Source organism: Sturnus vulgaris, chromosome 16 (genome assembly GCF_052056855.1).
Source record: "Sturnus vulgaris isolate bStuVul1 chromosome 16, bStuVul1.hap1, whole genome shotgun sequence".
Taxonomy (NCBI): Eukaryota; Metazoa; Chordata; class Aves; order Passeriformes; family Sturnidae; genus Sturnus; species Sturnus vulgaris.
Genome location: NC_142258.1, coordinates 11,114,598 through 11,140,535, shown reverse-complemented (window position 1 = coordinate 11,140,535; position 25,938 = coordinate 11,114,598). Strand labels below are relative to the sequence as shown.

Genomic DNA, 25,938 nt, shown 5'->3' with positions numbered 1-25,938 from the left:
TAGAAAGTGATTAAGCACTCTGGGTAAGCCATAAATCACATTATTCAGGTATATTCAGGTGCTGAACTAACATTAAAATAGCATCTTAAAATAGCTTTTGCTGCTACTGAAGATTACAGAGACAGTCAAAATTTCTCTGCAGATCAAGGTGGCAGCTGCATACATTCAACCACTATAGGATTTACACTTACAGACCTTGTTGAGTGAATTAAGATGGAAAAGAAAAGCAGTAGGGTGAGGAAAGCATTCCAGCTCCCAGAAAATTCAAGCCCACTTAACACAGCCAAGTGCACAACTATCTTTTGAATATAAGCTGAACTTCTGAAGTGAACATATACCACTAAAAATTCCATGTTAGGCGAGTGCTGCCAGCACTCCCTGCCTGGCAGGCAGTTATTAACACACTATCTTCTTTCTCAGTGCAGCAGTAAAAAGGAGCAGGTATCCCTCCAGCCTCTCCTCTGCTCAGGTCCAAGGAGCACACAGACAAGGCTGCAGCCAAGAACAAGGCATCCTTCCCAGCTGCCCACTTCTCCAGGTGCCCTTCTGGACTGGACCAGGAGGTAGGACAGTTTTTCTTCTGGAAGCAGTTCAGTATTTTTCAAAGCTTCTCCTGCCAAGGCAGCCCTTCCTCCACCTGGGAAACACAGGGGCACAGAGCAGTGTCCCACCAGGCTGGGAGGTGGCTCCCCAGGAACAGGACTGCTATGGGGCACAGTACATCCGTACTGGAGAGGCAAGTTATCAAATGAATAATCCCTCCCCAAACTCCTGAGCACGATGTAGACATCAAAACTGCACACTACCAGCAGCTTTACAACACTCAGAGTTTAACAAGCTTCTCATAGAAGGCAATGGTCCATGGTTAGGGTAGAAATCAACCATAATTGCTCAACAACTCTACTTACTTAAAAAATTTCTTACTCCAGAAAAGTAAAATATCTATTTACAAAGCTGTATGCTGCCAAAAATTTAAATACTTCTATTGTACACCCATCCTTTGATTTAATAAAGCATGCATCTGAGGTGGTTAATGTGCATTTCAAGGTATATTAAAAATGAGAGATCAAAAATTAACATCAGCCCAGGTAATCTCTGCCAACATTTTGCTCCAGCTACACTAACTAGACCCTGTCTAGCATTAAGCACATCAGCTCTAGGCCAACTTTACCTTCTTAGGTCTAACCTGTGAATGTGATGCTAACAACAATAGGCACACTTTAAGCTGAATTCAAAATGACAGAAATTTCATGCATCTTCGTCTGCAAACTTTCCAGATCAGAGAGCAGATTAACTCTGAAACTCTCTGTTTCCAACACAACTGGTAAAAACTTTTATTATCCAACCATATTCCAGAAATCAGTGCCTTCTGTTTAAATTAGGACCATTAAACTGGCCAGAAACCCTGGCTGATCAAACAGCTGCAGTAAGCACCAGCTCTAGGTCTGAATGCAAGCTGGAAATTTTTATCCCACACGAAGACAACTTGGACAGGAGACTAAATCCACCAAAAATACATTTAGATCATAATTTAATTTAAATTATTATTTAAATTTATAATTTAAGCTAGGTAACTGTTTGACTTCTTAATATGTACTTGAATCAGAAAACAGTAACCCACTTTGTACGGGTGAAAAAACTGAAGACCCTTCAGATGTCTCTCCAATTTGGAAAATGCAAGAAACTAGATTAAGCTACAATGAATACCCTGGTGGCAAGAAGAGAAAAGATGAAGTAAAAGAAGTGAAGACATTCAGAAGCAGACCTGTAATAGGAACAATTTCATCCCTAGAAGTGGTTTGCATCTGAAAAACATCCAATTTTTATAATGGTAAAACCACGTGTCTGCACTAAGAGCTCTGTAAACTTGGATTTTATACCTTTGGAACTTTGTTATGGCCTGCTATGCATTTCTTGGGGGAGACAAGCCCAGGTGCCCAATAAAGGGTCTTGGGTATGCATTAAAAACGAGTTACAGAAGCCATTAATGGCTTAAGAATTTTCTCATCCTCCTGCCTCCTCAGTGAAGTTGACCCACTTGTCTGTGGGGCCAAACAATAAAGCAGACCAGTGAACTGAGCTAGGTTAAAAATAAATACAAAATAAGGAAGTTATTTTCAATTCAGATCTCTTCATTCATCTCCTTATGAGCAAGGATGCAAAAGGGTAGCACAGAGGTCAAAAACCCTGCTCCAGAAGACAACCTCTTCTCTTCAGCAATGTGAGCTAGACACAACTCTTTCCCTGGCTCTCAGCAGCATGTAAAAGTCATCTGATATAACGAGGTCTGGTGCCCAGACCAAAATCAAGGACCTTCCCTGCAGCTTGTGCTCAATTTTGGGTTAAGCTCCTCTTTCTTGCAAGCATTATTCTCAGCTGGACTGCAGCACACCACCTGACACTGTAAAGCAGAGACTCCTTGGATGTGGGAGATGTTTGATGCCTCTGGCTCCAGAGGGGTCAAGCATGCACACCTGTTAAGTGGGCTTCTGCTGGACTAACTTCAGCAAAAGCCAGGTAACAATAATAATAATCTTGAACAAAATGGGCCTTCAAGATGAAGTCTGTGTTGAATTCAGTGCTATTGGTACAACTTCAGCAAAAGCAAATGTTTACACATTTGGATAAGTAAGGCTCCCATGGCTCATGTTCAGACCTTGAGTAAGCTTTATTTCAAGTAATCACATACTATTCTTGGATTTGACCTCAGTTTTGTTTTTCAAAGGTGGCATGAAATATCTAAATTTTTATTCATCTTAATTATTAGTTGCAATACAGATTTACACAAACACTCCTGGGGTATTTATGATCTGAAAAACAACAAACAGATAAACATACTGAGGAGAACCACTTGAGGCATGGGCTCTCACTGCATTCAGTTCATTGTAACTGCAGGATGCTGAAAGGTCTTATAGAATTAGTTGGAATGTTTTCTTAATCCAGCAAGAGAGGTCACTGACCAGTAAAGCCAAAGTGTTTTTATCCTGAGTTTTAAAGTCTGAAGACAGATGCTGAGGTTCCACACACCTTTCTTCAGTGGCAATACCAACAAGCTCAGTCCCACCCCTAGAGCCAAGCTTCCCCAGAGCCCGTCCAGCTCCTGCTCGGCTGCAGGGACTGAAGAGCCCCTGGTCTGACTCCTGATCTGCAGCCAAGCACAGGGGACACAACAGCCATGGCCCATCAACAGGCAACTGACACAGGCACAACGAGATCCACTGTTGTGCAACTTTCTAATGACTTTCCCATTAATCTGTGCTATTATCAAAATCAAGAGGGTTTCCCCAGCAGAGCTCTGCTGATAAGCAAACGAGCTGCACAGCTTTCCCTCCTTCAGAGGGAAGCCACAAGAATCCTTTCCAGTAGGGACCACATCCTTCCCACACCAGCCCCCTCTCCTGCTTTGGGTTATACACTCCAGGGCACAGGATAGGCCAAAGCATGAGCCTGATGAACAAAATAAATCGGAAAAACAAGAGAAATCTGCCGAGGATAAGGAAATATTTTAAAATCAATATAGAATTGAAGCAATATATTTGAAGGAAAAAAATTTTATAAAATTCTGTGGTTAAACTTTCAGAATTAACTACTTTTAAAGAAATTATTACTAAGGTTTTAGTTCTGGCAGATTTGGGGTTGATTTTACTGTTGCTTATTTTTAATTCCTCAACCATAAGGACACTCTTAGAAAGAAAGGGAAAAAAAAAAGAAAAACCCCAACACTTAAGCTTATGGTTACCTTTGTGGCATGACAGAAATATTATAAAGTATTATATTAATTTTTAAGGAGACTGTTCTTTTGATGCAGAGTGCAAGAAGTATTTGAAACAGTCAGACTGAAATAGAGGAGGTAAAAGCCACACAGGAAGAATAAGAGAGGAAAGCAGATGAAAAATACCACTTCTCTAATTGCAATTAGCAGGGAGGGTTTTGCATGTGCCTTGTGACTCACTGTTTAATTCATATAATATACAGACACATTTGAGTTATCTCTGCGTTCAAACTTCTAATAGTTTCTCCTGTTCTCCAGAATTAGGGTCACCCCTTGATATTATTACGCAAGTAACACTTAACCAGGTGAAAAATTCTTTAGAAGAGGTCAGCTCCTCACTATTCCCAAGGAAGAAGGAAATCTAACTAATCTTTAGCTTGATTTAATGAACAATAAAAGGTTCACACAGACTCTGCTTAAGCATATTTCCTTTTGTATGCTATAAAAGGAGTACACCTCACATTGTCTTAGCACCTGAAGCCTGCAGACCCACACAGCAGCATGTGAGTGTCCAGTCAGCTCCAACATCTGTAACAGAAGCAAATTAACCATTTATCTAACTGGAAGAATTAAGATACACTCTGAAGGAAAACCTGTGCCTAAAAATTGGTCCCTGATCACTGTTACTATCTGGTGATAAGTAACTGAGACACATTTCACAACTGCTGAGCAGCAAAGAGGTGGCTGCATCAAGAGAACTGTCTGGATTTGTGAGCATAAAGGAGAATCCAAGTTCTGCCTCATCTCTAAATGAAGTGATCTTGGGTCTTGAAGAAAACCAAAGATGATGCAGAAATCACCATGCCCCTGTACTAGGATTCAGAATTTCACCTTGACTAAGACAACAGGCATTCTTAGATGGGGGCAAGAAAAAAAAGTAATAAAAATAAATGTTCACTCCCCAAACATTTGTTAATGTCTTCTTTCTTTTCCAGCAATCAGAGACTCTCAAGACTAAAAAATGCAACAGGTTACTGCTTAAAAACTGCACAGTGCTAAACAGCACACTCATACAGGGGGCTGAGGCAGCCTGGTAGGACCAGATCCATAATGGTCCCTTATCACAGCTGATGGCCAAAACAGCAATGCACGGAAATAGATGCCAGGCACAGGGTGGCCAGCCTTTAGATCCCAACACCTGCACACTGGAATGTTGGTACACAAGCCTCTGCCATTGCCACAATCATATCCAGCACAGGGGGAGAACTGCAGAACATGGGTAAGTTCAAAGCTCCTAATCAAATGTCCTCCTGCTCTGCTGGGGATACAGGCTCAGCTGCACAACAGAGCAACAAGACGGGGGGCACAGCTGCCAGGGTGGCTTCCTCACACAGTGTATTGGTCTTATATTGGGAAGTCTGTTTCTCTTCTTAAAAATGTAATTTCTCCCTTCTTAAATGTCATATACTAAAACCAATAACATCATTTATTACCTTATCTACTAAAGATAGATGTAACATCTGTACATTTTCAAATCACAGACTAGGCATTTTATGAAATCAATTCACACTACTAATGCCTGATCTATTTATCAGAAAGAATATTAACCTCCTAAGTTGTATTTGGAGTTTAAAACCATCACCAAGTTTTAACAGGTACTTTCACACTTTTATCAAAATCTTCACCTAAGTTCTGCTGAACAGTATCAGGGATATTAGAAAACTCACTGAAACACATGGGGAGGAAAATCTCTGTTGTGGGAATACACAACCATTCCTTTTTTCAAACATGGCTGTATTAGGATAACATCACATTTAGAACCCTAAACCAGAACTGTCCTTAGACCTTTATCAAAACACACGTGCACAGCTGGAGATGCCACATTCTTAAAAAACATTCTTACATTGCTTACATCTGTGAAATCATCAGATGATCAAGACTAGAGCTCAGTGAACACCAATGATACTCCTACACATCTTTTGCTATTTACACTAGGAAAAGGGATGACCTTAATAATTTTCACAGATTTCTGCATTTAAATCAAGTTCTACTGGAGTGCATTAAACCCCTTAACACACAACATATAAAGCTCCAAGTTCTGTTTCCCAGCAATTTTATGTTTCATATCAAAGAGATGTGACTATATTAAAAAAACTCATCACCTCTCCTAAGCTGCAAAACACTGCAGTACTGCTAAAAAAAAATATCTATTTTGAACTTTCTCCTCAGACGACATTCCAGCTCACTATCCACATCATCTTCCTCTGGCTTGCAATATGCTTTGGAGTGCCAGCAGAGGGGCTGATGGTGTTCAGGACACCTGGAAGACTGTCTAGATCCAGCACATATGCAAGAACAGTCAAGGGAACAGTGTTTTTTCCTTCCCCAATTCAAGCAGGATGCTCCAGCACACCTTCTCTGGGTGGCATCACTCTGGAGCTCACTTTACAGCTGCAGTCAGGGAGAACTCAGGTTTGCAGACAGTGAACATCCTGTTCTCCTAAGACATTTGATGCTATAGAGCATGATGGTTTTGTTAAAATCTTCACTATTATGTGGGTCAGGAATTACTTATTTTGGTAATGTTTAAAATAGCTGCCAAACAGCAATTAAAAACACTAACTGAGCTATGCTGTATTGATTACAGCATGGAATTTAAATTTTCTCAAAATTTATTACTTGATCTCTATATTTTTAATACATTTTGCCTAACAAATATGCTCATGCTGTTAAACTGGACAATCAAATTGTGATATTCTAGATCACATCAAATCCAATATAAAACAGTTTTCAAATGTATTTTTAAATTCTGAAGAGAATCCCCAAGATTCTTAGACACTACAGTAAGACTAGCACTGTCTTCCCAAAACTGGAAATAGCCAGCACAGTATTTTCAAAATCCATCTGCTAATTTCCAGAAGCCCAGTTATTTCTAGTGAACAAAATCTCAGCCTTCTAGGGAATCTAGGCAAATCAAAGTCAGAACAAGACACTATTTCCAAGCTGACCATCCTTTATTTTGCCAGCAAGTCATTCAAACCCTATTCAATGTTTCTAAACTTGTAGAAATAATTTTACTACAAACAGCAAGGCAAGATGAAAAATAAATGGATTAGCAAAAATGTTAAAATATTGCAGTCTAAGCCTGCAACAATACTCACAGATCATGCTTCAGCCATTGTCACTGATTAGGTGCACTTTCACTCTTTTTGCTACTATATGAAATTAAAATGCTACAACCACTGCAGCAAAGTGACCAATGGAAATGTTTCAGAAAACAACACTGTATACTTAGTAACTTGACAAATAAGACAGCTCGTCTCCAGCCCCCCTTCTACATGTCAGAACACTTTTTAATAACTGTTAACCTTGTTGCTGGTAAAAATCTACTACGTACTGATTTGACATTACTATATTAATACACATATGTATTTCAGGGGAAAAGGCATTCTGGCTATGGATTACTAATAACTTGCATTGCAAGCTACCCAATATTTTACTCCTTCACAATCTACAGCCCCAAGATACAAAGTCAAACTACAGCAACTGATCTGAGACATCTCAAAGCACAAACTAAAGCAAACAATGCCCTATTTTAAATTTATTATCATTCAAGAAAAATTGGATGCTTCACAAGCTTTAAACCAGTTCATTTTCACCCTTACCCCAAATATCGAATGATGTCATGCAAGATGTACTGGCTAAACTGGTTTAACTGCTACAGGCTGGATACACTGTTTAGATTTTCTTGTGATAAATTACTTTGCAGCAATGAAACTGATTCAGTTAGTTTTAAACAACTATGTTCACCTGCTTTTTTGAAGTAGTTTGGGCTCCTATTACCTCTCCCCACAATTTGACAGCTTGCTACTTTACTTTATTTAACTCCCTAGGAGCAGCATGGAGCAGTTTTTACCACTTCCAAATTCAGTCAACAGCATGGAACAACTGGAGTGCTGTAAGGAAGCCTGAGATACACAGCTCATCCTGAGGAGTGTGCAATCTGCACTTCCCTCCAAAACTTGCACACATTTTCCGCTATTTCACTATTTCCACTGCACAGAGAGTTTACTTACTGAGAACCCAGTTTATGGAGAATGCACAGAAGGAACTCCAGACATAGCTTGTACTCTTCAGAAGCCACCAAGGACGTTTTCCTGGTTGGCATGAAGTGAGTACTTGAGAATGATCCAATGCACATCTTCTCCCAAGGCCAAGCAAGCTGTTTCTGAGCTACCAAACATGAACATTAGGAGTAAGAGGCCAGGCCTGGTTCTTTGCTCTAGCTATAACCCCAGAATTAACCTCATTTTGCGTGTTGTCCACTGCATCAGCATTTCGATATTCCCTTGCTTGACCATCACCTATTTCATGGAAAACGCTGGAGAGGGGAAGGGGCAGGAAGAACACATAAACAAGCAGATACCCACAGCTGTATAATGAAATTAGTCTGCATATTCTCCTCTCAAACACATAGCCCCATTTTATCACCACCTGGCAAACAGCAACACAGAAGACAGCAAAGGAGTGCAGGGAAAAAGAGGGATACAGGCCTTCAGGAGGAAGGCATAGAGGCAAGCAGAAAAAGAAAGTGAACACTAGATTATGTATGCAAATGATATTAAATTGCCAGGAATTGAGAATACTAATGAGGACAAAACATGAGAGGGAAGCAAGCATTCAGAAAACAGGCAAAAATAAGTTAAGTATTTGAGACCAGTATTCCACAGTGGGTTTGAAATCTAGCAAATTCTGTCAGTAATGAGCAAGGAGAACAAACTTTCAGCAGCATGAAAACTGCAAAATAGTGTGATTTTAAACTTTTCACATACAAGCAGACATGTCAGGTTTTTCCTGGGGTTTTTTTTTGTACATACCTTGCATCATTTAACCTGCAATTCAAGTCTCAATTTTAAGTTCTCCGAACTAAGGGAAAACTTAAAAGATGGAATTGCCTGAGAGGCTGCAGAGCTGACACAAGGACAGAACATAAGTGTGCAACCTGAACTACCAGTCACTGCACGTTCCTGCCTGTGACACTGTGTTGCTAAGCCTGTGCTGGCTACTTCAGGAAAGAAACTTTCCTAATGACAAACACATGTACCTATGGAACCATGGGCAGAGGCTGAGCCTACAAAAAAAAACAAATTCAAATTATAAACAAGGGAAACTTAGAGTTATTAAACTGCAAATGAGACTTTTCACCAAAGAACCCTATGCAACGTGTAACTGCTTAAGCCGAGTCCTTTGAAGCTCACACATTTGTGAAAAGATGTTACAGAGGAAGCATATATAAAGTATCAACCTTGGATTCAATTACACTTTATAGAGCAACTCACTAGCAACACCAGAGTCCTAATTCTTTGCGTGATAAAGCAAACTACACACCCTACTTACAGTACAGAAAAAACTAATATTTATTTCTTCCACTAAATTTATTGAGCATACAAATAAACACTTCAGAATTTCCACGGGATAATTTACTAATCGCCACCCCAAACTGTTAATTTATCTAACACCCAGGCACCAACGGCTCATCTGCACACTCCCACTCTGTTTCGGCCCAGAGGCAGCCAGAATCACATGCTTTTATGCAGCATTAAATAAATGAGGGGTGCACACAGAATCCAGGACAGTGACAGAATTTGGCCAGGTAACTGTCAGCATCTGTGCTACCTCAAGCTGCCCTTCTTGTTCCTTCCTGCCCCAATGGCAAACCCTCACCACACTCACACAACTAAATGGGGCTGCAGGGTGAAGCCAATTAATAATCTGAACAATTTTAACCCCCCCACTTTCTGTTTTTAATAGTCACAGGGAGGTGCAGTAACCCAACAGCTGGTGTGGCACATGAGGGGACAACCAGCAGCAGCACTGTGTTGTCCAAGTGTCCCCTCAGCTTGGGAAGTAGCTGCCTTCAGGGACACAACTCCTACAGTGCTGCGAAATTTAAAGTTTCTCTGTCCACATATCACTATTGCCAAGCCCCAGTAAGGCTAGAGCTGGTTCCTAACACCCACAGGTAACAGGACTAAACACACAGAGGGGTGACTGGTAACACAACAGCACTGCAGAGCACTGCAAGCAGGTGAGCCTACACCCTGGTCCTGCTGAGCATGTACCTGGCCCTCACCATGCTGCCACTGCTTCTTTCCTCCGTGATGCAGAGATTAATTTTTCTTTCTAAACGGAATGTCTTCATCCCTTGTGAAGTCCAAAAGCCCTGTCCAGTAGTACTTTCATTTACACAGAGTGTCCATAAGGTCATCAAGGAAGAGTAAATTAGTCATAAGGGAAAGGGGAGGGGACAAAATAGGGACATGAGAGCAAACACTCAAAATACCATATCTGATTCAACCCTGAACAGTTTAATTCCGCACTTCGATTACTATATCTGAAATTGTTATTTCACTCTTTAAAAATTGGTCAGTGTAGCTGTACACAGACTAAGCAAACCTTAAAGTAATTTAAAATCAAGATGTGCAATTTTCCACTGTGCATTCTTCACATGCCTCCTAAATCTAATGTGATCACTCACCAAAGAATGGCATCCAATACTGCTCTGTGCATGTTAAAATTAAGCTAACTACATGTTATTATGTCTTTTCCTCACTGCTCGAAAACATCTCTAAAGAAAGCACAAACATCCATATATTAAAATGATGAACACTGTTTTACACATTAAATTGATAGATACCCATGATGTCAACTTTTAAAAAAAGTTAACAATAATCTGATCTCTGCAGTCCAGTAAAATTAACATGTTTCTCTAAGAAAAATCAAGTATGGGGAAAAAAAACTCTAAAGGCTAAACTTTTCTGTTTTTTACATAAATGGATAGTTCTCAAAAATTACCAAGTTTGTTATATCGGTTGGAATCAGCTGTGTGTGGTGTAATAAATTTCAAATAGATTTCTGAGACAACGATGTATTCACAGTGTCACTATGTTGACATGTGCAGACTCTTCCCTCCAATGGAGGTGGCCACCAGCATGATTTTTACAACCCTCACAGTGATTTCTGCATGTATTTTGGACTTCCACATTCCCAGTGGCAGAGTGGGTTCGATCCAGAGAAATACATGACATCCTTAAACTGCATAAAAACGTCCAGCATGTCACAGTGAGCCCAGCATGGTAGAACTGGACGCCCACAAAATTCAAAATAAAACCAATAAATACAGTCAATATCCTAAAGGACCTGAAAAGGACACTGAGAAAATGCAGATTACTAATGACTATCAAACAATCTGCTGGAAACTGTAACCCACAAGATGCAAATATCTGTATGTATACAAACTGGAGGTTTATTTTAAATCTCCTCCTTTTTCATAGTTGTCCTATTGTATAGAAACATCAATCTGGAGATTTTACTACAACAGAACTGAAGAGTAACTTAGATAGTAAATAAGCTTTAGACATTATTGCATAAAATAGACACTTATGTTTTAAAAAGCCAGGCTTTATGTAATGACCTTCTAATCTTGAAATGTAATCTCACAGTCACTGTGACAAACTTCCACTGAAACACCTTCCCTCCTCCCAATTTCAATGGCTATTATTTAGCAGATAGGTATATTTGCTAAGTCGATTGTCCTGCTTTCGAGCAAAATATCTTGTGCTGGGGAGTATTTATGTCACTCTTCATTATAAGAAGAATTATCATCTTCACAGCCAGGCGTTCTAAACGATATTTAGGTAGTTGGTGATTTTGACCTCCAAGTCAATCAGTACAAGTAGCTAGCTCACTGTAGCCGTCCCTCCTTTGGGATCGAAACCCTGCCGTACATTTGCCCAAAATAATTTTACAGCGTTGAATTCACATGGAAGGTGTTGTTCAGTGGACAGGAGGGCGTGCAAAAACAACACCACAATGCAAAAGAGAGGGGAAAAAAAAAAAAAAAAGGCCCCGCTAAAGGCACCACTGGAGACTACACCGGACGGGGGTAGGGAACATGCAAACGTAGTGCCTCCTTTATGGAGCCAGCGCAACTGCATGACGGTGCAGGATGCGGGCCGCGGGCTGTGCAGGCACTACACATGGCCAGCGCTGCCCGCCGACCCGCGCAGGCCCGGCCGGCAGCGGGTTCTGTAAATAACCCTCGCAGGAGGGTTAATTAAAAATGGCGAGCAGCGTAGCTGCCTGCATACAATGAGCGGCCGGGCAGGGCAGGGCTGCAGCCCCCCGCCCGCCCCGCCGGGCAGCCCCGCGACAACCGCGTCCCCTTCGCCCGCCCCAGGCAAAACCCTGCCCCGGAATCACGGCAACTACTTTAACCGGACCCCCGTGCCCCGCCACGGGTCGCCCCCACGCCCGGCGGGAGGCTCCGAGGGTCCGGGGGCGCGGGGCTCCTTTTGTAGCGGCGCTTCCCTCGCACCCTCCCCCTCCCGCGGTGCAAATTCCTGCGGAGCCCCCCGGGCCGCCTTCCCCGGCCCCGCACCGCAACTTTGCCCGGCGTCCCCCCGCAGCCCCGCCGGGCAGAGCTCCCCGCGCCCCGGAGCTGCCGGGGCCAGCAGGAGCGGCCCGGGCAGAACATGTTTACGGCGGAGGGCGGCCCAGGATCCCCGAGGGGACGCGGCGGAGAGGGAGCTCCGGGAGCAGGGCAGAGGGGCGAGGGGGAAACTCTCCGCGGAGTTGAGGGCGCAGGCCCTGCCCGGCTTTACCTTCCATCTCCATATCCTCGGGCTCGCTCAGCTGCTGCTCCCCGGGCTTCTGGTGCTGCTGCTGCTGCTGATGGTGGTTCATGTCGGGCTGGGGTTGGGGCTCGGCGGCGGCGGGCTGGGCCTTTCCCGCGGGGGGCTGCGGGCCTGTGTCGGGAGGGGAAGGGGCGGAGGAGCGGCGGGGCCTCGGCAGCGGCCGGGACTGGGCGCCCGGCTCGGGGGGCTGCGGCGGGGCTCCGGCGAGTAGGGAGCGGGGCGCCGGCGGAGGCAGCGAGACGCGCACGTATTTGCTCGCTATTCGCCCAATCTCGGCGGCGGCACCCGGTCGGGGAAAAGGGGCTGGGAGGAGGGACCGGCCGGAGGCGGCGGCTTCCCCGGGGGCCGGAGGGGAGGGGACCGGGAGGGGGGGACGGGAGACCCGGAGTCAGGGCCCGGCGGCGCCCGGCGCTTCCCCTTCCCCCGGCGAGGTGTCCGCGGCGCTGCGAAGTCGGGGAGGCGCCGCGGGGCCCCTGCCGTGCCCTCCCGCCCCCCCCGGCGCCCCGGCACCGCCGCTGGCCGACGCCCGGCTCGCCGCTCCCGGCCCGCGGGCCGCCCCCGTCGCCCGAGCCCCGGCGCGCTGCTGCCGCTCCGCCGCCGCCAGCGCTCTGTGCCTCAAAATGGCGGCTGCGGTACGCCGTGAAATGTCACATCCGCATGAGGGGGAACAGCCCCGCAGCCGGGGAGGGAGGGAGGGAGCGAGCGAGCGAGAGAGGGAGGGAGGGGAACAGCGCCGCGGCCGCCGCCGCCGCCCCAGGAGGCCGGAGGGGCGGGGACAGGGCCGGCCGGCGCTGCCGCCGCGGCCTTCCCGCAGGGCTGCCGCCACCTGCGCGGGGAGCGGCGCGGCCGCGGCTCTGCGATGCCCGCCGGGCCCTTGGCGACCGCTGCGGCGGAGCCCTCGCTGCTCGCCCCGGCTCTGGCTGGCGGGGGCCGCGCCCTGCGCTCGCCGTGTGGGCCCAGGCCGGGCTGGGAGCGGAGGAAGCACCGCACGGCCGCGCACCGAGAGCGGCCGCCTCGCGAGGGGACCCGCGGGGCAAGGCCCGGCTCCGGCGGGGCCTCCTGGGCTCAGTTGCGCCCGGGCCTGAGGGTGCGGGGCCGTGCGGGGGCTCATGGCCGATTCTCCCCCGCACGGGGATGCAGCCGGGGCTCTGCCCGAGCTGGACCTCGAGCGGAGCTCGGCCTGAACCTGGCAGCGCCCACTGCCACCCGTGCGGCATGGACGGGCGGGTAAAGAACGTGTTTGTGTCATGTGTGGAAAGGGAAAAAGCTGCTGTAAACAAGACTGCTCCCCGCCTGCATGCCACTGGTTTTTTTATTAGCCTTGTCTGGAGGATGTAGTCACTCCCAGGATGGATGGAGAAGGCAGGGGTGCAGATGAATAATAATAATAATACCTGGCTGGTCCAGGCTGCGGTTAGAGCAATGAAGGAAGCAGCTTCATTTAAGGATGGAAGTGTAGTTGGAAGGCCGTTGAGAGTTCCATTAAACAGCCCAGTGTTTACTTCAGGATGCTGGAAAACAGGCAGCAGGATACACTCCAAAGGGAAGGACTCAGAACATGCAAAACTGGGCCTCCTGAAGGGACTGAAAATGTACCTACGCAGACAGTGCTGGTCTGCCTGCAAGTAGATAAATTAATTTTTAAAATTATTTGTTTTTCTAGTTTATAAAATGAGCAAAGCAAAACCAATCTGAGGGGAAAATTCAACGTGTCTGGCTTCTCAGCAGCACAGGAGTCTACAGGGATGGACAGGGGAGGAAAATAATTTCCAAGTGTGTGAAACCCTGCCTTAAGAAGTAAATTCCAGGTCTAGAAAATGGAAAAATAAGTGAAAATGAGGATAGTAGTGGGGGAATCAGGTTTTAAAAGCAGTTAATTTGATAGTTTGGCTCTCAAAAAGTATATTCTGACTTCTCCTGTTGTTCCTCTGAATTTTCAAAAACTTTTTAAAGAAAAATTAATTACAAACCTGGAAATTATTTGTTGCTATTGACCCAGGCACAAATATGACAAATCTGCTAAATCTGGGTTTACGGTGTCTCAGCAAAAGAGGGACATTAGGACAGTGGTTCAGACAGGGATTGATGCACATATCTTTAGTCTCCTCATGTCCTAAACTTTGAATTCCCCACTGCCAGTCTTTCCCTATAATTACCTCCAAGAACAATTACTCTTTCCTGACAACTTCCATTCCAACCTCCTAAATCATACACAGGTTTAAACTCATCCCTCCATCCTCCCTTCCAAGTGATCCCCAATACAGGATCAACCAGTATGTCACAACAAGAAGGTGGCTATGGATTATTACCTGATTCTTCAGCCACAGACACTGGGCTTGTGGGCAAGGAACAACTGAGGAAAACAATTTCACTACTGCAAAGAATGAGTCCCTAAAATTAACTGTAGGCTGATGCTATCATAATCCTAAAAAACATTCTTTTGCATGCAAAAACTTCTCTGAGCTTCAGTTCATTTTAAGGTAGATAATTTTCCAAAACTGTTGAAATAATGTTCAAAAATTCCTACTGTTTTAGGGGAGTAAAAGTTGTGCATAATTCATCTGTACAAATGCTTTACTGTGGAAAAGTGTAAAAGGTGGTGTTGAAGAGAGAGGCAGGACTTTTCCTGTCATTGTCTGCATGTGGGAACAATCCATCATCAGTTTGTGAAGGCAACGTATCAAAATCCAGCACTTGATTGTATATTCCTAATATAAGTCTTAATCTTTTGAGAGTCCAGCTGCAATAAAGTCTAAAGTACCTTAAAATGTTTTGAAAAGACATATGGAAATGTGTCATTTATATTGTGCAAAAATAGCAAAAATCTACTGAGAATTGATTCAAATATTTATATTTAAGAGGCAATAAATGTTAAGGATGGGTATATAGTAATGTCAAATGCATTTATGAAATAATTAAAGAGCAGGCATTTTATACCATCAGCCAGTGATTGTACTAGTGATTTGATTGTTTCTAAGCAGGAAATAGAAATCTTACTAATTGTTGAGCCTAAGGTGAAATCCAGATCTCAACATATGCTAACACTTTATCCTAACTACATGAATAATACATCTGCTGAGTATTCCTGACCCTTTGCCACTCCCTCCTGAAATTTTCTGCTCTCCAGCACAAGACACGAAGGCTCCATCCTTGGAAGGAAAGGACGATCACCTTTTTACAGCCACCTGGCCATGTCACTGCTGCCAGCATTTCACACTTCCTCCATGCCAGCACTGATTCCAAATCACTTACTTATCAAGCTGATCCATAAATGCCTCCTATTTTCTTACAAATCTGTTTCTGCACTGGACACCACATCCTCCTGTGACTCCTGTCCACTGTAGTTCTGATGGCAAATTTATTGTGCAGGAAAGTTGGGCAAATCTCTGGCATAGGTTACTGATAATTACAAAAAAAATACCATTAGCAGGAACATCATGAATGGAGTCTAGGTATCCATTGCTTTCATTCTTGTCCTTGCTTTTTCACTCCTCCCTTTCTTACACCCACCAGCAGAATCTTCTCTAAAGTGAGGCCTCTGTCCTGTCTCCCACCCCAGTCCGTCCTGTGTCCCCGCGGGGCACTGGGCGATCAGGTGAAGCTGCGCCTGAGCCCGGGATTTCATCTCGCAGGTCCAGGCCCGGATCAGCCGGCAAAGGGGATCCCCGTGTGTGCCGGCACTGGCTGCAGCCTCACCACATTCCCTCCACATTAGTCACCCTAATGATGTGGCGTTAAAGAGGCGCTATCGTCTCTAAAATGCCATTGAAGAAATGGCTTTGTTTTGCAAGGGTGACCTGCTCCCCAGCCTCCATGAAATGTAAAAATAAATCCAAGTCAGGCTGTTTATTTTTAAAACACTCACAAGCCCATGTTTGTGCGCCAGGCTGAGCCTCTGGGAGCCAGGGAGAGCCCCGAGTGTCCCCGTGCCCCTGCCCTCCAGGAGCGAGATCCTCACCATGGCACAGCCGGGAGGCTCATCCCGTCCTGCTCCGGACTACCCCCAACTTCAGCGGGGCCTGATGGCCTGATTGGAGAGCCACGGGAGGGAACTGCGGAAAACTGAAGGAAAGGAGGAGAGTGCTCAGCCCATCCTGTGCCCCGTGGCAGAATCAGCGAGGCCAGGCGGGTTTCTGCCAGCCTGTTTATTTCCTCCCTGCTGCAGGAAATCTTGCCTCCCCCTTGGCTCCATTTGCTGCCCTGGCTTCAGCCTAAGGATGGCCTCTCCTGGCCAGTGCAGGACTCGTTTCCAGCACCACGGATGGTGCTCCATAACGTGTGCAGGTGGCCGTGTCTATAATTAAGAAGATGTATAGCCATTTAATGACAGAAGGGAAATTACACCAGCACACACCCTTAATACAGATGCACTAAACCAGCAGAACTGGGGCTGCTGCTTGTGCAGCTTATTCTGCTATGTATTTGTGGATGAATATCCATTAATGCAGATGTGCCTCTGTGCCAGCAGGCACTGACACACACTCAAGACACTGAGTGTGCCCCATTCAGGCAGCCTCTTCTGGTTTCTCATAGTTTTTCTCCTCCATCTCACATATGCATAATCAGACACTTGCTGCTACAGTGATAAAAGTAGTTTGAATTATCTCATGGTGGCCAGAGCCCCCCATTGTTCATGGTCCTTCTAATACTTTGCCCCATTGCCTGTGCTGCCTGAGTTGCTTCGTACCTGGGAAGAGTAAAAGGAATCTTTATTTAGGGACCCAAAGAATCCTGTCTATTGTCCCAAGTGCTCTAGATCAACATAATTGCAAACCAAAGACCTTCTAGCTGAAGCAGGTGATCAGTGGCTCTTGCAAACACCTTCAAGCTGAGTGTGGGGAAAGAAACAATCACAAGCCTCCTGCAGCATGTGAGACAGGAAGCCAACAGGCAAGAGCCATAAAATGTTGATAAAGATTCAAAATGAACTGGGAAAACTAGGTTATTTGTTTGACTGCAATGTATGTATTTAGCTATAGCAACTTGTTCCACAAGTAGTGGGATGGATGAAGTTTCGTGCCCTGTAAATGTATTTTCTAAGTTTCGTAACACTCGATATCCTGCAATAACCTCAGAGGTTTTATGGCTTTTCTTTCCAGTAGCAAATGGCTCCAAATAACCCCAGTCTTTCTCTGAGCAAGGGCTGGACTCAATGACCTCTGAAAGTCCCTCCAAGCTGCAATAATTCCATGGTTCTTTAATGTGCTAGCAATTTCCACAAAGTATGCAGGTATTTTCTGCTTCAGTTTTTTACCCCTTTACTGACTGGGTTTATTCCTGAGACTGGGACAGGCAGACAGTGCAATAGCCTAAGCTCAGAACACTAGAGTAAAATACATAATTACAACATCTTCAGGGATGTTCTCAATACAGAGATCTTTGATGATTTCTCTTTAATCACTCAAACATTATATTTTAAGGAGATATATAAATCCTTATTCCTTAGTAATAAAAGGTGGTGAACCCATTACACGTGAATATACCATAATTCAAAGATTTACATGACTTAAAGTATATTTTGTAGCAGTTTTTCAAAGCCAAAATTTTCATATGACTTTTACAGGCAGTCAAGACATCTAACGTTGTAACTAATAAAAAAACCCAAAACTGATAAACTTTAATTTTCACAATAAAACCAGGACTGTTTTGATGAAAACCTGAATGTTTACTTCTAAGCTGGTAGGTGGTGATCAGTCTCTGTTTACCATCTTTGAAAAGTCCAATGATTCTTTTTTCTCATCATATTTTATTGGACACTGTAAAGTATAAGATCAAGTATTACAGCAATAGACATCCAAAGTAAAAAGGGAATGGAAGGTACTTTACCAGCCCAGAATGTGAGCTGTGTGTGTATTAAAGTGAGTTAGTGGCCTTTTTAGAAAAAATAATGTTTTATATGTTCTGTCCATCCCTGTATGGCACACCCCAACAGAGGTGGCACAGAGCAGTGGGATGAAAATGAGGTGAATTCTTCATTTGGCATAGTAATTGATCACCCTGCTGCTAAAAATTTTTTAATTTTTGATTTTCCTGGTTTTTGACATCAAAAACAAGGATCACCTGAAAAGGCATTTGGTCACTTTTCTATTCAACTGAGAATACCAAAGAATTTTGCCTGGAGAGTTGTTGAGCACAACAAGAACAGAAACTATACTGAGACTTAGGAGATGGTACTTCAGTTCTTGTCTGTGTCACATCTGTGGCACCTGCTCTGCAAAGCACCAAATGGCTGACCCAGAAGACCACAGCACACATTTAAGTTGGCCTTGCTCTCTAGAGGCATTAGTTGTGTGTCCACAAATGCATTTCTCTGCTTTGATTGCAGGGAAGGGACACAGAGATAGGCAGGTACTGCCCCTAGTAAACAAAATGTATTTTTTTCTGCCAGGTGTTAGTGCTTGCTAATAGGCAAGCTATTAAGGAAACTGCTATGTTAAAATGAAAATGAATATAAAATAAAACATTAAATCTGAGTTTTTAAAATTTGAGCCATTTGTCTTCCCTGAAATCCCCTCCCTTTGCCTGACTGCACATCACATCCCCACCTGGATGTTGAGTTTAGCTTTGTGTACTGTGAAGCTGATGGCAGCCCAGGCATCACCCTGCCATCTAACTCCAGCAATTTCCTTTTTGCCTTCTTCCTCAGAAGAAAAACCTGCCTTCACAAATCCCTTCCTACTTTCAAGATTCTACATTAATGATGACCTCCTCTCTGACACCGGTCTTCTCTTCATCCCATCAGTTTAACAAACTGAAAGCAGGGCAAGGACAGCATAACCAGGAGATGCCATGGCTACATCCAATCTGTAGCTGTCATATTAGAATAATCAGTTGTATATCAAGGGGTAGATTTGATTTCTTTTCCAATGTGTTATTTACAATCTGGCAGAGTTCCGTACAAATGCAGGAACTGATCCTGCAATTTGATCAGCCCCAGCAGACCCAATGAAGTCAGTGGAGTCTGCACGGATGGATTGGATTCCAGTATTGAAGATTATTCTTGTCAACTGTTTCACAAGCAGACCTCACAAAATCTGTAATCACAAAATGACTAAATAAACAAGGCAAGTGACATCTGTAGTTGACATTTTTACTTCCTATGAGTGTCACAGCATTGGCTGAATTAATCCATTTTTGTGAAGTGGCAGAGAAAAGATGCTAGAGAGAGAATAAAATAGAAGAAGTTAATCTAGTAACAGAGAGAAACTTTTAAAAGATAAGCTTGGGAAGGCACACCTTTTGCTTTGAAGTGAATAAAGCTAGGTCCTAGAAGACAGAACTCTCTATCACTTTCAAATGAGAGCCCTGATCCTGCAGGGAGTTCTGGGCAGGAAGATCCACGAATCAGTGCAGTGTCTTTCAGTGTCTCAAGTTTTTATTTCAGGTCAGAAATTCCCACTAAATTGAACAAAAGTATTGTTCCTTTTTTTTTTTTTTTTAATCAGAATTATGAAGTTTCATAATACCTACAAGAAACTCATGAAGTAAAAGCCCTTTGGCTTTTGATAAAGATGTGACTGCTGAATTTAGTCCAGAGTAAGTTCTCTCCAATTATTAAGAATTAGAGCTCAGTAGGAGGAAGAAGTAGTTTGATTAAAACACCCTGTCTCTAATTGTTCAGATATCAGCCTTATTGCCATTGTCACCCTCCTGTTTTTCCTATGCTATCTGCCAGCCAACAAAGCTGGAGAGGTCAAAGTGCAAGCCAGCCAAAAACCCAAGACAGAATAGAAAAAGGTATCTTTAGTCTTTTATCATAAAGGCCTTGAGAAACAAATCAGATTTTTTTGCTGCCTCCTCCTTAAAGTAATTTTCAGGGAGAAATGCTACAGACATTTGAGGAGAAACTGAGTATTGATTGCTACAAAACTGCTCCTGATGTGTTTTTTGAGGGGAAGGAGGAGTTTCTCACCCCAGCAATGCCTGGATTTTGCAGCATGTTGCAGAGAGGAGGAAGATACCAATTAGAGTAATAGAGAGAGCAAGGCTTGGAGCACGGAGATAAACATCTGGAAGGCTCCTTCAGGCAATTGCATTTGAAGACTTGAAAATAGGAAGGATTAATTTAACTGGGATTCTGAAATGGAACTGAAACTGGAGTTGTTTGCTGGTGGAACCACATAATTGAACTTCTTCCTATTATCAGTGGCAGCTTACATTCAGAGAAGTTTGGGAAGCTGGACTTTTAAGAACAGAGAACTGACAACAGTGTGGGAAGCAAGATGAGAGCATGAATTAACATTTCCACAGTGGTGAAGTCAAAGCCGAGTGTGACATCTGACTACCTTTATTTGTCCTCGATATTTATCCATGAATATTAATTGCATTGAATCAAGCTGGTTTGTTATCTGAATAATAGCCATTCAGCTGGTGCTGCCATCACAGCTAAGAGCAGGCTGCACTGGTTTAGCACACCCTGCTAACTGGGCAACCCCTCCTATGGCCACTGCAGTGGGAGTGAAGTGGCCTTTCACTCAGGCTACGTTTTGGTTGAGCTTGGGTTTTAACAACAAAAAACCATTTGCTTCTATTGAGAAAACTTGTGGGGAGGGTCAGAGGAAGATACTTGGAGCAGTTTTAGATATATTGTATCTGAAACGTTTCTGATGCATGGTGTGGTCAGTAGTAGAAGGGCATGGAAAGAAAAGAGAATTGTCACTTTGATTTTTCAGATTTGCTATGTACAGAAAACTCTGAAATTAATAATTTTTCAGTGTAATTCACTTCTTAGTCTGGGATCTTTAGGACAAAATACTTTTCAATAACTTTTTGGCTTGATCCTGCAGTTGCTGCATTAAACAAAGAGCAGTATTCCTATGATTCCTATACTCTTTCCAGCATGCATATGTACATGCATATATGTCTGTATATGTGTATGAATATTTCATGTCCCTCATAATTTCTCCCTGACTGTGCCTGGCAAGGAAGTCCTCCCTGAATCACCACAACTTTGCCAATGGTGAGGGCTGGTGCCTGGAGTGTTGTGATGCTTGTAGGAACCTGCTTGATTTCCCTGGCTGCTCCGGAGGCAACTCTGGTGTTTTGGCAGACTGGTGCTCATTATACTTCCTGCCTCAATGTTCAGAGTGCATTGATACTTCAACAAGCTTTTCTTTAATAGCTCAACAATCAGAATATTCTACAAAAGCCTTCATTACTGAGCTTCTAAAGGCTCAATAGCCCAAATTTTTCATGTTTTGGTCCATAGGCCCAATAAACTCTCACCATGAAGCTGGGTGTTCTTCTAAGGGTTAAGTCACAGAGTCATCTGAATGCTCTGGTCACAGCAAGGGACAGGGGTTCTTATTTGTTAAGAGGATTTTATGCTTCTGAGTAGCTCCAAGGAAATCAGTCTCAGGGGTCCTCCACAGCAGAAGCTGAAGGAGCAAAAGGCATCTTTCAGCACAGCCCAGGCCCCAAGAGGCTGGAATATTTAAAGTTCTTGTCAGGAGCTTTCTATCAAAGACAAATCTCTTGCCTCTGCCCTTCAGTCAGAATGAGGAGAAGATTTCTGAGTGATGATCAGCTGGGTTTCAAACTTGGGAAGACCTAGAGCTGCAAGTTAAGAAGAGCTGATGCTTTCATTTGATGATTCCTGGGTGATTTAGCCCATCATAGCACAAAGTTAAGGCACTGACCTTCCCCGCCAACAACTTTTACCTGAACTGAATTACTCCAAGGTAGACTCTTAAGACTTTGTTGTGTGTTCATATGGCAATGGGTATTTTTGAAGCCTCCTACACAAAGCTCTGTTCTAGGGTCTTTATGAGGGACTGCTATTGCAGACTTCCTTGGATCCAATCATTGTCTGGTTTCTTAAAGACTTTTTGCTGACCTCAAGTGAGTTTCATGCATCAGTCACTTCTTTATCATCTTTTAGATTTTAAATGGTAGAGTGCTGCAGAGAACTCATCTGAGAGTCCCTGCAAAGAGGAGACTTGAGACACTTTGCCATTTTTATCCTGAATCTTATCATGAAGCCCTGTTCTAAATTTTTGTTAGCAGCCAGAGGTAAAGTTGTAGAGGCCACTCCAGGTGAGCTCTGTGGACTTTCTCCATGCTTCTACAAAACCATTAGCTTTAGATTTGGTCTACAGCAAGCAATCCTATTTTAGTCATCTAGCACTGTGGAAATTGTTTCTGATATTATAGAAATCAAGCTTTTCAATCCAGTACAAACTTCATCTGTTTCAGGTTAACATTCCTTAGCTCTGAGTTGCATTTGCTGTAACTTTGCATACATCTTTCAGAGAATGCAATGCTATGATGGGAATCTCCCAATGCTATGATGGGAATCTCTTGGCTTTTGTATCCATCCCTTTCTCCCAATATTTCCATCCTGACCTGGTTTTCTCATAGTTGTATCTTCTTTTTTGTCACCTCCTGATACTCCAGGGGTAAGAGTCCAGAGAGTCCTCTGGAAAGGGCAGCCACTCACTAGAGCTGAGTTTCTTGAAGAGACTCTCCACTTCTGTCCTTTAACAACAGGAGAGTCTGATAAGATATTGATTTTGTTACTTCTGTATTGTTCTGTCAGACTTCCTTCCCACTCTCATCCTGTAATTTATTTCTCTGGTATGACATTGACTCCTGCTCAGACTGGGAGCTGCATGGAGCAGCTGATTCAGTTGTGGAGATCACCAGCTTGTGCTTGGCACTTGTACCCAGCCACCACCTCTCTGGGTTATAAAGGCTTGTGTTCATGTCATTCTGAGAAGTCAAGATACAGAACTGAGATGAGGATCTGAATGTTCTCCTCCAACGGTAACCTTTTTTTTTAAGGAGTTGATATTCCACAGTCAATACTGTTCGGGTGTTGCTAGTACACTGTAAAATCTCACAAGGCATTTACAGCACTAATGCTTAACCAGAATTAGAGAACAAACCAACAACTAGGAAAAACCATGCATACATTAATTCAGAAATGGGTTATTCTATGGAATATTTCAGATTTACCCAGGTACAAAATAATGAAGAGCTAATATTTGTTCTGGGAATTTAAGTAAAGGTAAGAGAAGAGAAAGAATATTTGCAAAAACTTTAGACTGAGTATATGAATTAATGCTAGGTACTAAATCATGGGCATATATTTCCAGGAAAAAGGTGGAAGCCTGTGCCTTAAGGGGTTTAAATAGTAAGAAATAGTCCTGCACAGGTTACAGTGACACTCAGGACCTGAAGAAAGCAGAAAATGCCTCAGCCAGCAGAGGCACAGCTGGAAGAGGATGAGCCCTGATGCCCTCAGGCTCCCACACCTTTCCAAAGGGGATATTCCTGTGCATAACTTCACACATGGCCATTTGCAGACCTGCAAATCTAGTGCAATTGATTTCTTCCTCTCTATAGCCTATAATTTGAGAGTTGAAAATTACTTATAGTAGAGGGAGTGCTGTCTAATTGTGAGAGCAACTTGATGTTCAAATAGGTTGTTTTTCAAAGATTCTTCCAACTTGCTACTGATCCTCTCTCAGTCCAACAGCTTGGCACTGGTTTCAATAGAGTTGGATAATTTTTCAAGTCCAATGTCTTCACTTCCTGTGTGTCTGAAAAATGATTTATAGGAGTGTCACACAGTCCCAGAAATATTACATTTCCAAAGTCAGTATGTTTAAAGATGTCACCACTTTTGTGCTCACCTTTCCCATCCTCTTGCCTCACTGCCCTCAAAACAAGGACAACTTTTTGTGAGTCAGCATTGGGGCTGCTGCAATTCTATATTAAGGCCAATCCAGGCTGGAGTTATTTTCCTTCAGTATATTGGGCTGACAGTGGCAATCTAGGACCTGGTTCCCCAGAGGATCAGATAGCTCTGCCTTGGAGAGCAGCAAGGCTGAAGGTGGTGTAACCTCAGACTGCTGATTTAATCTGCTGGCCCAAGCATGCTGGAGCCTGGTTCAGCATCAGTTGGTGGCAGTGATGGAGAGGTTGTGCGCAGCATGGCAGGGACTAGAGGCCAGGTAGATTGTTGGTCTGATTTGGCTGGTTGTGGACAGCTTGTACATGGTGATAAACCATTTTTGAATCCTTCCAGGCAAAAGCTTGAGGACTGGATACCTGGAAATCCATGGCACACCCTCAAACTTCTGCCCCAGTGGATGAGACAGAAGAGTGAAGTAGATACACACAGGAGCAGGGCAGCAAGGAAATGTGGAGGAGTCACAGCTGGAGGGACTCTAGGTGACTCTTAAGGACTTGTAGGAACAGCTGTGATTTTGGGAATTGGTGGCTGAGCAGGGGGAGCTACCTCTTAGTGTGGAGGGGGAAGGAGGCAGGAGTGGAAGCCCAGGCCTGAAGGGAATAGGGAATCTCCAAGGGCAGGCTGAAGTCTGGTGTGGATGGGCTCCTGAGAGCAGGGCAGGTGCCCAGGGCTGTGCATGGTGCAGCTCCAGGAGGGATCTGTGTTTGTCCTGTCCCTGCTGCAGCCCAGGGCAGTTTGTGCCCAGCCTTGGTTCTCTGCCTCTGGTGGGTCTGGGCACTGCCAGGGAGCTGCAGTTCCACAGGGAAACCTGTGCCAACTCATGTGCTTTGTGCAAAAATGCCTATGCTCCCACAGTCACCTTCTCCTCTTTCTCTGTTACATAAAATTCAGGCTCATTACTTTTCTTTCCCTGTTATTTTAGTTTAAAAACACTTTTTTGGTTAAAATAAAAAAACAAAAAACAAATACAATATTTTGTAACTGTCAGGGATGCCAAAGCTTTTCAAAGCTTAAATCTTCAGAGCACTTTGGAAATTCCCACCAGAAAACATCATATGAGGCAAGTGGAGGGAACCAAGGCTGTTTTAGAAGTAATTTCTTGGGATATCAGACTTCAAGGAAAACAAAATAGCAATAACCTGTGAGAAAGACAAAGACCTATTGTTCTTCCTGTTCTTCTGGCTCCATCAGCTCTCTGACTGTTCCTGCCCAGAGGAACTTCCTTGTTCTTTCCCAGTTATTTTTCAATCCACTTCTTTCCATTTCCAAAATTTCCATTCACTTCACAGTGAATCCCATTCACTTCTTTTCATTTCCATTTCCATTCACTCCACAGAATGTGAAGTGGATCAATTAACAAAATAACAAATCTCAGGCTTCCTAACACCAAGCAAATACTGCCAGAGCCCATCTGACAATGCCCAGGATGGGAGGATCCCTTTGGGAACAGCAGCTGGCACCAGAGGGGAGCAGGAGATGACCAGACCCAGCAGCAGCAAGGCTGACAGAGTGTTCTGTCTCCTCTTGAGACTGAGACAATTAAGTCTTTTTACAATACTTTATGTAGAAAATCTTATTTTCATTTGTTTTCCTTGATTGATGGTGTGTGATTCTTCCTGGTTTATTTATGGAGAGATGACTTAGCCACATGATTAACTAACAGAACAACCAATTACACACATATTGTAGTAATTGTGAGTTTGCATACAGAAAAGTCACCATGGAAATTACATGAAACAGGCTCATGTCAGTGAAAAGGAGGAAGACTGGCTGTTAGAGCAGGAAGAGTGTCAACCACATCCTCCCATACAGACCTGTCACTTTACTTTAGC

General features: G+C 43.9%; 1 protein-coding gene across 2 annotated transcripts in view; it reads right to left on the bottom strand.

Annotated features, from left to right (window-relative positions):
* The window catches only part of USP7 (ubiquitin specific peptidase 7), a 67,533-nt gene extending 54,985 nt beyond the window's left edge, over nucleotides 1-12,548 (bottom strand). The window contains exon 1 of one of the 2 annotated variants that reach the window (XM_014894584.2): nucleotides 12,376-12,548. In XM_014894584.2, coding sequence (XP_014750070.1) covers nucleotides 12,376-12,457 — 82 coding nt within the window. In that variant the 5' untranslated portion in view covers nucleotides 12,458-12,548. The remainder of the gene's footprint in view (nucleotides 1-12,375) is intronic. The other variant, XM_014894592.2, reaches the window with a different exon arrangement.
* Between the last annotated feature and the right edge of the window lie 13,390 nt (nucleotides 12,549-25,938).